Genomic DNA, 13,274 nt, shown 5'->3' on the forward strand with positions numbered 1-13,274 from the left:
AAATTGCTGTTATAATTCCTCCTGTGCATAATGGATGAGTGCAGAGCAGAGCGACTCCGCTGTAAGGCTCCGATCAGACAGAGCGCTCTTTAGCTACGTTGGGCGGCTTTTTGTTATTGTTTTCAATGAGAGCGAAGCTTTTTGCTCGCTGCTTTGCGTTGCTGAGCGCCTCGTGTTTTTTTGCAGGAACGCCCTGAATGCTTTGAGTTTAAAAAACTTCAAGTCAGTGGCGATGACAACAACAACAAATGGAGTCAACAATCATGGAGGATAAACTAGTGGTGGCTGTTGCTGTGTACCTGGAGCTACATGATTTAACCAACCATAGTTACCATGATCTGAACACATAACAGCAGGCCTGGAGGCAAACTAGTGCAGTACTTGAGATTAAAGAATCTTTGCTTCCTGTGTCAGAATCTCATCCTCAATCTGAGCCAGAGCCCTCCGCCTGTCCATTTTTTATGCAGATGTTTATTCACTAGATAAGGTAACTAGCTACTAACTAGCTAACTAAGTATCTAAAAAAAATATAAGGTGCAGATCTTTGAGTTAACTAGCGACAATGAAAAAAAACAAAAGACGCAGCAAACTCTTCTTTTTTTAAATTGTAATGCATGTTTTGCAACCTGCAGAAAGCGTTCTGTCTGATTGAGGATAATAACTGCTGAAGCCTCATATTAAACTGAAATTAAGAGAACATTTTTACAGAGAATGAGGACTGAGGCTTTGGTCTTTCATTTCTTACAGCTGGCTGACCTATAAAGTACTGTATAAAGTATTTTTGTTTTTGCACAATGTGTAAAATGTCTAAAATGGACAAAAGGTAACGTAGACGACAGCTGCTGCTGTTTCCAGGACTGTGGAGACGAGCTTTCACATCCACGAGGAGGACGGATTGAAAATGACCGATCTGTGCTCTCAGTTTGTGTTTGTTGACCGGGGATCATCTCTGGTTACGAGAGCTGAAGCGCTGGAAGTCGACTGAACAGTTACCAGTTTGTCTCTACAGTACATGTCGGACAGCTAACGCTAGCTAGCGGCAGTCTGCAGATATCACACTGATGTTTAGTCGAGAAACACAAACAGCAGCAGGTCAGTTAGTGAAGCATCTGATACTGACAGTCAGGAGCTGTGTGTATTTATTTAGATTTATTTAGATTTTTTGCACAACTGGCTAAAAAAATATGATGTTTTGATTCCCCATTTTGCAAATAACAGTCGGTTAAAATTGTAAATCAACCTCAAGCTTGAAAAAAAATGGAGAAAGTAAAGTACATACGGCATGTGAGTGTTTAAATAAAAGAATCTGTGTGTGTGTGTGTGCGTGTGTGTGTGTGTGTGTGTGTGTGTGTGTGTGTGTGTGTGAATACCTCACTCTGCATCTGTGACACCTCCAGAGCGTGTTGTATTTCGGGAGTGTCGGCGAGTTGGGAGTAGAGGGAGATGGAGGCCTTTCTCTTCCCGTCTGCTTTGTACTTTTTCTGAAACAGAAGGAGATCAGATGAGATCTGTCCGTCATGTGACGACACTCTGACAGACGGCTTTTTTTTCAGTAGCACTATTGCTAAATAAGTATCATACAATATTTGTTTTAGTGGCAGTGATACAGCCTTAATCTATCCTGAGATCTAAACCTGCTTTACATATTTTATAAATTGCCTCTCAGCTGAACCTGCTGCTTCATCAAACATTCGGCTGCTGCAGCACAACATGACGCCCAGACCGGAGTTAACTGATGAAATATGTTGAAACACGACGGCTTTATAACTCAGACTCTTCACGTTTTGAGTACCTCGCTCTGGAACTCGTGGACGGTCTTGGCCAGCTGCATCTCAGTGGTTTCAGGAAGCTGCGAGTACAAACTGCTGCTCATCTCCTTCTTTCCTTCCTCTTTGTACTTGTTCTGAAGGGGCAGAGAGAGAGAGAGCGTTTCACTGTTAAACGTGGTCGAGACTTTCAGGGAAATAACATTTTAATAAGGTCTCGGCTGGAAACAGCGGAGCTAAAGCTAAAGTTAATTATAGCAAGAAGAACTGGAATAGTCTCATTTCCTTCAGAAAATTAAAACCTAGAATAGATATAACAGAAACATCCATAAATCTATCCCGTGAAATCTTTTCCCCAGTTTTATAACTTTATTTTTAAAATATTTTACCATCCATCCATCTACATCATAACACGTCCATCAATCATCCTTCTAACATCCATCTATCAGTCTGACCTCACTCAGTATCTCAGTCAACTCTTTGACAAACTGGGTCTCTGTGGTTTCTGGCAGCAGAGAGTAAAGAGAGGAAGAGATCTCCGTCTTCACATTTCCTTTGTATTTAATCTGAAAAACAAACAAATAAACAAACAAACACAACAGTGTCAGTTCTGTTTTATTACTAACAACTCCTCTAAAACACTGTGAGCCTGATAACACATTAATCAATCAATCAGACTTTATTTGCACTTTTCACAAACAAACAATAAATGACTATGTCAGAAATAAAGGACTCAATAAAAACAGGAACTGAGGAAACATCAGAGGTGAATTCAGAATAGCAAAATAGAATAATAATAGTAAGTGAGTAAAGTAAGTAAAACTTTATTTATATAGCACCTTTTTAAAACAGGTTACAAAGTGCTTTACAGTGACATTGGGAGACAAAAACCATGAAAGACACATTCAAGAACACATACAGACATCACACACATACGAACACAGCGAGCATACAGTCATCACCCAGAGCACACACTTGAATTTATGAAATGTCATGAGAAAGCCATTTTAAAAAAAAGTAGGTTTTTAGGTGTTTTTTGAAACAGTCAACAGATTCAGCTGATCTGATGGAAGTGGGGAGATTGTTCCAAAGTCTGGGTTAGGGTCAGGGCCGGGGTTAGGGTTAGGGTCAGGGTTAGGGTCAGGGTTAGGGTTAGGGTCAGGGCCAGGGTTAGGGTTAGGGTCAGGGCCAGGGTTAGAGTTAGGGTCAGGGTCAGGGTTGGGGTTAGGGTCAGGGTCAGGGTTAGGGTTGGGGTTAGGGTCAGGGCCAGGGTCAGGGTTAGGGTCAGGGCCAGGGTTAGGGTCAGGGTTAGGGTCAGGGTTAGGGTCAGGATTGGGGTTAGGGGGTTAGGGTTAACAAAAGCACAGTGGCCTTTGGTTTTTAGTTTGGCACGTGGTACGGCCAACAGGTTTTGGCTGAAAGACCTAAGTGACCGCATGCTAGTATACAGGCTTAGTAGCTCGGATATATATGCAGGAGCTAAACCGTGTAAGGCCTTATAAGTGATTAAGAGAATCTTGAAATCAATCCTGAGCTTCACTGGCAGCTGATGCAGTGAGACTAAAACAGGAGTGATGTGGGATCTGCGGACAGTCCTAGTTAATAGCCTCACCGCTGCATTTTGTACAAGCTGAAGACGTGACAGGTCAGCTCGGCTAAGGCAAGTGAAAAGGAGTTGTAGTAATTGAGACGGGAAAAAATGAAGGCATGAATGATATACTCTAGGTCAGAGGCTGACAGTAATGGCCTGACTTTTGCAATGTTCCTAAGTTGAAAAAAGCAGGATGAACTATTTTATTGACATGGTGTTCAAATTTCAATTTAGGGTCAAATATAACACAAAGATTCCTGGCGTTAGTTTTGACATAGGGGGCAAGTGGGCCAATATGCTGAATGATGCCTTTAGCATAATACAAAGTTGAAGTGTGAAAAAGATTAAAAAGATTAAAGAGAGTAAAACCAGAAATGTAAAATAGGGCATAAAAAGGAAAACAAAGGTAAAGATAAAATAACGGATAATACTAGCATGTTGATATTTAGCAGGTATGTTGTTCGCCAAGTTAGCTTAGCATGTTAGCATGCTAACATTTGCTAATTCTTTTCTTTTCTTTTTATTTTATTTGATAGGGACGATGCAATTTAACATAGTTCCGATACAGAGCATGAAACTGATGTTCTGCACGGAGAGTTTATAGCTAATTGCTAATTTTCAACTCTTGTCCCTAGTTGGGCTTTACATACATATACAGTGTAATTAAAATATATAGCTTTCATCATCATAAAAACCACAGTGCACTACAGATATGGGAGTAAAATAAAAAACAATACAATTACCTAAAAATGGGTACAGCTCTGGTTTGCTTTTAGCCAGCATTTAACCTTTGTTGTAAAAGATTTAATATCTGAAATTAATTTGATTTCAGCTTTTTAGCACTAAACATAAAGTACAGCTGAAGCTGATGGGAATGTTATGAGTTTTTTTTTTAGGTATTTAGTCGTAAACTTGGACAAAATTAAGAGATCAAAGTTATTATAATTCATCCTCTGGGGATCATCAATGCGTGAACCAAATTTCACAGGAATCCAAACGACAGCTGTCGAGATATTTGAATAAAGAACTGAGATGCCGACCTCTAGTTGTTGGGATATTTTACACTGAACTACTACACTGAGTAAAGTAAGTTCATCCCCTGCAATCCAACAATCCATCCAATATTTGTCAGTGGACAGACCAACACTGCCACTAGGATGGCTACCAGTTAGATCATTGTACACAGTCAGCGTTGACTCTTCCCTCTACTCTCTTGGTGACTATTCAGACACTAATAAACATGTCATCTTCATCCAGGAGAGTTGTATGTATGATGTAACTCTTACCTCCTTTGGCTCTTTGGGGAAAAGTAAAGCAGGCTTGATTGAATCCAGGTTTAAAGTAAAAAAAACAACAGTTTTTCTCACCACCTGCTGGTCTTCTGGAGCAACTGTGGTCATGACCTACTGCTGTCTACATTATCATCACTTCACAGATCCCTAAGTTGACAGACAGGAGAATAAAATCCGGTGTATTACAGTAGATGTTAAGTAAAACTACCTCACTCTGCAGCTCTGAAGCCTCTCTGGCGCGTTGAGTCTCCGGAGTCTCTGGCAGGATGGAGTACAGAGACACCGAAGCCTCCTTCTTCCCGTCCTCCTTATACTTAGACTGAAACAGAAACGATCAATACGCAGATAGTTGGACTCATTTCTTCAAACTGGCTGATTTAAGAGAGTTATAAGTTCAGGAGTGTTTGTGTGTTCAGACCTCAGATATAACGGCACTGATGTTCTTGGAGTGGATGAGTTCGGCTCCTGGAACAAACAGACTCTGACCCTTCATCTTCTCAAAGTCCTCCTTGTACTTCACCTGCAGGGTGGAAGAGACATGAGAGTGTGTGTTTAAAGCTGAACTTCTGCTGCACTTCTGCTTCATCCCAGGAGGGACGTTACGCTAACTGTTCAGCTCACAGAGGAGGGTTAGCCTGTCCTGACAGAATGTATATACTACACAGATATCAGTTTTGTTACTTGGAGCATCCAGTTTCTCAAAGACTCACAGCACTGAAATATTCCCTTAAAAATATTCTTCTTTATTTCAAAGAGTACAAAGAGGACAACAACGCTTCGAGCCCAGATTGGTGCTGTTTCTGTAATAAAAAAGAAGAATATTTTTAAGTGTTGATGTCTTTGAGAAACAGAAAGTTTACAATGTTTTCGACTCAGCAGCTGGACATGAAAGATGTGATACTGAGGCTTCACACAGAGTACTTTTTAGATGAAAAAGTTACAAAAAAAACCCAGAATGTACTAAAAACTGCTTTAAAATGACTCCAATGCCTCTGTTTATATGCATATACAGTTATGAGTGTTTGAATTAAAACATACTGCATTAAATACGTTTTTTCCATCACTTTAAAGTCTCAACATGAAGCCTCTCACAGCTCTGCTCACATGTCTCTTCTATTATTCAACTGCTGCCAGTTTCAGTATAAACAGGTGACAATAACTGCATCACTGCTGGACTTTCTCCTGATTGGCTCCTTTCAGTGAACAATGACTAAAAATCCCTCCAATCAGACCTGAGTGCAGCATGCAGTATGAATACCATCAAATATTTGATTGTTCACAGTTTTTCTGTTCTCATCAGGCTCAGAGTTGAAACTCCTGTGAACAATTATGATTGAATAGAAGGAGACAATAATTTCTCAGCATGAAGGCAGACTGTGTCTTAGTTTCTGTAACTAAGCAGATATTTTGGTAACAATTTCGAATATTCAGTTTACTGTACAGGTTTTTATAAGCAAGTCAAAGTCATAATCTGCAGTGGGAAAGTTAGAATTATGATAGTTTTCTTTCTTTATTAAACTGGACTGGTTTAAAACATTTAATTGATTGTAACGCAGCTTTTTTGTTCTTCAAACTGTTTGAATCTGTCTGGTTCTTCGGTCATTTAAACATTAAATGTTGGTGAATCCTTTGAAGTGAACATAACAACAGATTTGCTTTACATCGTATCAGGTTTGTCAAACTGAGAAGGAACGTTCACATCATTGAGAATTTATCAAGATTGAAGGAAGAGCTGTATATGCTTCCTCTAATCCCAGTAGGGTATCTATTCCACCATCTGAGCTACAGTTGGCTCTTATTTACTGAGAATTTATGAGACCGACTCAACAAATGAACTCCTGTAGAGACCTTCAGTATGAGTCTGTTTGCTCAGTATCAGGATGATTGTTGGAATTTGTATTTGCAAATTAACAGATTTTTTCCTGGTAAACAAAGAAAAATGAATCCTCATGAATGTGTGTTGGCTCAGCGACTGTTTCCTAAAGGTCAGTACTTAAAGGACGGACGAGCAGCAGCAGCAGCAGCAGCGCCGCCGCCGCCGCAGTGCTGACGGACTGAACTAAACGTTTGCCAAAAGTTTCTGGAGTGTTTGCTGGAGTCTGAGAGGAGATTTTGGGTTTAACAACAGACGGGCAGATTTTCGTGGAGAGACCCAGGAGAAAAAAACGGAATTAATCCACAGATGACAAGCTCGCCGGCCGCAATCTGTGAGAGGAAGCCGAACTGGGCCAGAAACAAAAAAGGTGCTTAATGGTACCAAATACTGGTTCTCTGGCTGCTAACCAGGGATCATGTGACCGTCAGGGAGGAGCTCTCGTCATGTTGTGCCATTTCTTGTCCGTGTACTGTAGCTGGTTTCACGGCCGTTCAGGCTGCCATGAGCACAACTTTGAAGAGGTTATCGTCTCCATGGTAACAGCAACGTCTCTCTGATTGGTGGATCTGGGTTTAAGGATTGTGGCGAGTGACACATTAAAAGAGAAACAACAAAAGAAGAGGAAGAGTGTTTCATCCCACCTACTGTCACCAAGTCATTGATTGATTGATTGATTGATTGCCTCCAAAACTGAAGCAAATTTAGAGTCTGATTATAGAAGAGAATGAAACCTGGCGTGTTAAACGTCTGAAAGTGACGCCGCATTGAATCTTCTTCCTGCGGCGTGATGATTAATAGAGATGTTCGAGGGCAGACTGCAGAGCGACAGCAGCTGGAGGAAGAAGTGAAGATGTTTTTTTTTTAAAAAAGCGAGTTGACTCGCTTCCGCCGTAGCTGATGATGAGTCATTCTGCCGTCGCAAAAACAGCCGAGCTGCCAAGTTTGACTCACACCAGGGAATCGATATCTTCACCCTCCCACATCCTACAACAACCTTCACCCCTCATTCATTCATTTCACTGCTTAAAACTGCTGCTGCTGCTGCTGCTGCTGCTGAAGTCAGAAGGTGTTTTTATTCTCTGTGTTGAATGGGACGACGATGACTCAGTTCATATGTGAAGAGGAGGAGGAGGAGGAGGAGGAGGAGGAGGAAGAGGACATCCACAAACATTTTTATTCATGAGTTTAAAATCAAGCAGATGCAAACTGCAGCAGATATGAGTCACTGTTCCTGAGTTCACGCTAATGTCAAAATAACCCCTGATTGGTTGTGTTGACTGTGTTACTCCAAACAAAATGACACCAGTAAACTGTACTGGTGGACTGTTGATTTACTGAATAACAGTTGTAGGTGTTTGTACTTTATTTGGGTTTTTCCATTTCATGCTACTCTCTACTCCTTTATATTTTAAAGGTAAATATTGTACAAGTCATGCAGCTTTTTTTTTGGTCTTTATGTGAGTGAAACTCTGTCTCCATTAATGACATTAATATAATACAAAATTATTTTCCTTATGACGTCGTGCTGACAAATGTAATCACTGTTTCTGTATGTGGTCAGGTCGGATGATGGGAGAACAAAATACAGAACATCGACACCAGAGACCGAAGTTCACGTCCTGTTCAGGTAATAAAAACACTTTGGTTTCAGTTAAATGTTAATTAACATGTTGTGTCTCATACTTCAAGTCACTGCAGACTTTTTGTTCTGTATTAAACCATCTTCCTCTGACCTTAACCGAGTGCTGCCAGAGTCTAAACGTATCCATAAAGAGTTTAATGTTGCTGTTGTCACTACTAGTCTATATTTTATAGCAAGGATGAAAAATTTTGGTGGAGACACATTAAATTACTTCATTTCATTTTAGAGACTACTTACAATTGCTCATAAAATTGACAGAAAATTTACTTTGGCATTGCATTTTTCTTCAGAACATATTTGCTGTTGAATTTTGGTGATATATGAATATAAGTTCTGGGAAGTTTAAGGTTTATGGTTGATGTAAACCTGCGTTTATGTGCGTTATTAGTCGAGTTTTATTTTATGAATAATAACGATCAGGTAGAAAGATGACGATGAAGACGCATCTTTTATCAAAATAGCCTGTTGGGGGGGAAAATTACTCACTTTTTAATGAGGAACATCTAAAATACATGGATCAGGACACAAACACATCACACCTGTTTTAACTCCTTTTCACTTTCACACTCATTGATTGATTGATTGATTGATTGATTAGTTCCCTGACAGTTCACAGCCAGAAGATGGATTTGAAAGCAGTTTTGAATTCATGCTAAAATTTCCATATTTAATATCATAAAATCTTGTGTTTGTTCCATTTTTTTCTTCCAGACCACAAACAAACAGCACCAGAATTTGCCTGTTAGATGATCAAGATCCTGCTTTTTAAGGCTCGATCTGGTCGTTTAGTTCAGTTTATTAACAGTTTCACACCAGAACAAACAAACCAAACTAAGCAGTGAAACACAGCAGAGTTTGTTGTAACCAAATAAAATAATGAACTGACACTGAATGAAACTTACCTCGCTGACGATCAAGCTGCATCTCCTGTTGAATGTTGGGTCTGGTAGCGGAGGCTTCGTGTCAGAGGCGGCCTGAAAACACACAGATACACAAGCTACCAACACTGACACTATTCTTAAGTCACTTAAACTCATTTATTTTTACTTTTAATCATTTTCATGCCAAAAAGACAAGTATTCAGTGTTTCTTCAAAGGATTTGTCAGCGTTAAATGGCCTTTAGACAAACATGAGATGCTAAAACTCCATATTTTACCCCAGAATTAATATTAATGTTACCTAATATTGGTAATTAAAGGACAATATCAGCAAACTGATTCATCCATCTGAGCCCAGTTACAGTAACAGAGAGACCTGTGAGTCAACCTTCCTAATTCATGCACCATTAATCCTTCGCCTGCTCTTAACAGGCCGGATTCAGCCCTAAAAAAAAAAACCCCACTATCAAAGGCTAATAATGGCACATTTTCATTTGTGGTTTCACTAATCCTCTCTAAGCTCTTATAAAAACCTGCGGTGCCAGGCGATGCCCCACGCTAAGGTCAATACAAAGACTTACAGTCAGAGCTGCGAGGCGGGTGGGAGGGGTGGTGGGGGGGGTTTCTCTGCAGAGCAACAAAATCTGCCTCTCAGCAGACTTCATCAAAGAAAAAAAGCAAAATCCTCAAAGATGTTTAGCAGTACACAGGACTTAGCTGCAGTTTGGGAACATTACTGGTGTATTCAACGGGGAAATTATTAAATAGAAAGAAAAAAAAAACCTTTTAAAAGCTCAGAGTTCACTGCTGGAAAAATGTCAACTTTAAAATTAGATTAGAAAACTGTGTCGCCCTGCTGATAGATCGTCTACTATTATTCTTAGTACTTAAAAAGAAACGTTTCATGTCAAATACAGATGATATCAAACCAGATTTAAGGTTCATTCTTCATCTTATAAACAGCAGTTTGATAATAAACTCTCATCTTGTTTGATGTTTCCGAAATTAAGTCTTTTCAAAAACGGTATCTGGCGTCAGATGTGAAAGTCCGCCTCCTTTCTTTGACCAGTTACTGACTCCTGGTTGATGACCTTTGACCCATTCCCAGTCAATACACCTGACTGGTTTTATTCTGGTGTTCACAGACAGTTGATGTGGTTTGTTTCTGGTGCAAACGTCTGAATGAATCCAGGAGACAGAACGCCAGACATGACCCAACGTCCGTTCTCATATCATCACTGCTTTCATGACTGAAAGCTCTGGAAATATCAAGTAAGTGGACCTTGTGATAAGAATTTCTTGTCAGACATATTCATGTTGTTTTGGACTGATGACTGAAACGAGTTAAAGTCGACGTTGTTTTTACAGAAGTGGCCAAAAAAGCTGAAACAGAGACGTTACTGTCAGATTTTAAAGAACCGGCTCCTTACATGAATAAATACATCGCTGCACATTAAACACTTCAACAATCAAGATGCTGAAGTTTGAGTATTTGCTGATTTATGAATCTCACAACACAATTTTCTTGTATTTTGAAATAAATTAAACTTTGTTTGTACTAAATGTTTAAAGTTCTCACCTCTGATTCCCATTGTCCCAACAGGTTCTTTCCTTTACCCTCCACCACTTCCTCTTCATCCTCTTCCTCTCCTCTCTCCGTCTCTGCTTCACTTCCTTCCTCCTCCTCCTCTTCCTCCTCCATCTCTCCCGTTGTTTCAACACTCTCCGTCTCTTCTTCTCCATTTGTTTCAGCGATAGAGGTGAGAGTCGTTGTCGTCGTGGTTACCACTGTCTCGCCCTTCATAACCTCTGTCATCTCTCCATTCAACACCAGAGCAGCTGAGGCCTCCTCTTCCTCCATGTCGGTCACCTCTGAGGACAAAGTTAATGTTCATTCATAACTGTTATTCTTATTTATGTTACATCACGTTTAAAAACACAAACTCGACTGCAAAGGCAATAAAAACGAGGAAAGAAAGAACATAAAAGCAAGACCAGCATCATTAAAAAGAAAACAACAACAACAGATGTTATTATATAAAAGTCTATAAAAATATAAATGAGTTTGAATTTAAAAGATTATATATAATCTGAGCTGCTTAAAGGTTTATTTTCACATAAAAGTTAAAGAGAAATGTAGGTTTTACACAAGAAATACGACCTGGTGGAAGAAAAGGGAGTAAAACTGTCCTTTATTTAAAAGATGCAGCAGCAGCGGGAGGTCGACGGGGAAGGAAACACTAACCAGCTGTAAGCAGCCGCTGACAGGTTCTTAGTATCGCTGATGGAAAGGCTCGGGAGCTTTGGCAGCCATTAAAGGCACAAACACTGTATGACCTATCGTCAAGTTAAAAAGGTCAACAAAGACGTCAAAGAGAGACAAGCGTCTGCCAGACAAATGAAATGTTACAGGTTAAACCGCCGCCTTTAAGGGAGAGTCACAGTTTTAATGTCATCACCATGTAAAGTCTACGGGATGAGCACTGAAACACGGAAGATAATCCGGAAGCTAGAAAACTGTTTTGGCTTATGTGCCAGGTGATCAATTTTAATTAATTTTGATAGGTGCCATCTTTAACCCTCCTGTTGTCTTCCCGTCGACCATGCATGCATTTTAGGTGTTTTATCAAAATTTATAGCATCTGTGGACTTTTGTCCTTCCGGGTCAATTTTGACCCAAATCAAAATTGACTCAGGAGTCCACAGATGCTATAAATTTTAATAAAACACCCAAAATTCAATGAAATTAGTGATCATTACTTTTCCTTGCAAAGTGTGTGGTATGTATGGAACCATCCATCTATATTTCTGATATAAAAAACATTTGAAAACGGGTCAAATTTGACCCGAGGACAACAGGAGGGTTAAGTCCAGTATCCACTTCCTGTAATACATCTGTAGTTAGTTCCTTCTGTTGTGTGGAGGACACGTCAGTAGGTAAAGGTACAACAGTGACAAGGTGTCCTGTGGAGTTTCTAACCTCTAGTAGTGCTTCGGAGCAGTTATTTTGTTTGTCTCGTGCACGAGGACGCGTATGCATCCAAACAGGTGCCAATGGTTTCACATTATTCTAATGATCTACAGGAGGCTGTAATACATCATAAAACACAGAAATGAGCCAACAAAGGCAGTGAAGAAGACCAGCTAGTAAACATTTATGTGTCTATGCTCAGGATATAACAGTGACAGGCGCCATGTTGGTTGTTGCATATATTGGTATCACAGTAAAATGAGTGGTTAAGTTAAGTAACTCTTCTGCAGTACACTTTCCTTATTCAAACATTTTAAGCCATCTTATCTACATTTAAGTGATGGCAAGATATCCAAAATGTTTGCATTGAAGGTCAAACTGGTCCAAATTCTCAAAGTTAGAAATTAAAGTGGTTAAAGCAGTTATAGGTGGGAACATGTGTGGTGTTTACTGCCATATTAGAGAAATAAACCATATCAAAGTCAATGAAAATGGAAAAATAATTACTAAAACTGCAGCTGACTGATCAGTTCTCCTGTCAGAGTCGTTCATGTTATGTTCGTCCTTATTGTTGTAGACACACGTTTAGCCGCTAGCTGCTTCCTCTAAGTCATGGTCACCATGTAACGCTACATGTCAAGGTCATTCTTATTTAAAGTCCCCGTTAATATGTCAGACTTCTCAATGCCTACGCCTCAATGTCCCTGTCACCCTGTCAGCAGTCATCCTTAGAAGTTGTGTTGTATTCGGATTTCTCAGCTTTTACCAACCTTCCCCAAAGCTTCGTCTAAGGCCCGGACTCTTCCTCAGCGTCCTGTTTACACTCACCTTGTCCGATTTATGATTGTCTCTCAATGTCCTGATTTTCCTTCTGGCTTCCTCGGTGTCTTTCAGCTTAGGAAGATTTTAGTTGCCGTTTTTCTGGCTCACTGCTTCTGACTATCAGCTACTTGTTGGCCTTCTCTGATTTGTTGATCACTCTTGGTTCTCACTCAGCTCCTTCAAGCCGTCTTCGTCGTCGTGGTCACCCTTCCTGCCTCTGAATGTCTCGGACACTCGTTCAGCTTCTCTGATATCTTGCTCTTCCTCTTGATCTCTTCACAGCTTTCTCAACGTTGTGCTTTTTGTCTTTCAAAGTCCTTTTTTTCAGCCTCTTGTTTCACCTCAACTGCCTCATCGAGACTCCGACGGACTGTCTCGTGTGACGGCCGACTGTCGGGTGAGTATCGGGTCATTGGGGACTTCTTATCACTTTTA

At 40.1% G+C, this 13,274-nt stretch overlaps 1 protein-coding gene across 4 annotated transcripts in view; it reads right to left on the reverse strand.

The window, feature by feature from the left end:
- The window catches only part of LOC137172964 (nebulin-like), a 70,627-nt gene extending 57,380 nt beyond the window's left edge, over positions 1-13,247 (reverse strand). For 3 of the 4 annotated variants that reach the window (XM_067577613.1, XM_067577614.1, XM_067577611.1), the window contains exons 1-8: positions 12,846-13,246; positions 10,626-10,918; positions 9,070-9,141; positions 5,068-5,169; positions 4,858-4,968; positions 2,222-2,332; positions 1,793-1,903; positions 1,371-1,481 (exon numbers count right to left, since the gene is read on the reverse strand). In XM_067577613.1, the coding sequence (XP_067433714.1) occupies positions 1,371-1,481; positions 1,793-1,903; positions 2,222-2,332; positions 4,858-4,968; positions 5,068-5,169; positions 9,070-9,141; positions 10,626-10,907 (900 nt within the window). In that variant the 5' untranslated portion in view covers positions 10,908-10,918; positions 12,846-13,246. Of the gene's footprint in view, positions 1-1,370; positions 1,482-1,792; positions 1,904-2,221; positions 2,333-4,857; positions 4,969-5,067; positions 5,170-9,069; positions 9,142-10,625; positions 10,919-12,845 lie in introns of all 4 variants that reach the window. The other variant, XM_067577612.1, reaches the window with a different exon arrangement.
- Positions 13,248-13,274: the final 27 nt, after the last annotated feature.

Source organism: Thunnus thynnus, chromosome 21, assembly GCF_963924715.1.
Source record: "Thunnus thynnus chromosome 21, fThuThy2.1, whole genome shotgun sequence".
NCBI classification, from domain to species: domain Eukaryota; kingdom Metazoa; phylum Chordata; class Actinopteri; order Scombriformes; family Scombridae; genus Thunnus; species Thunnus thynnus.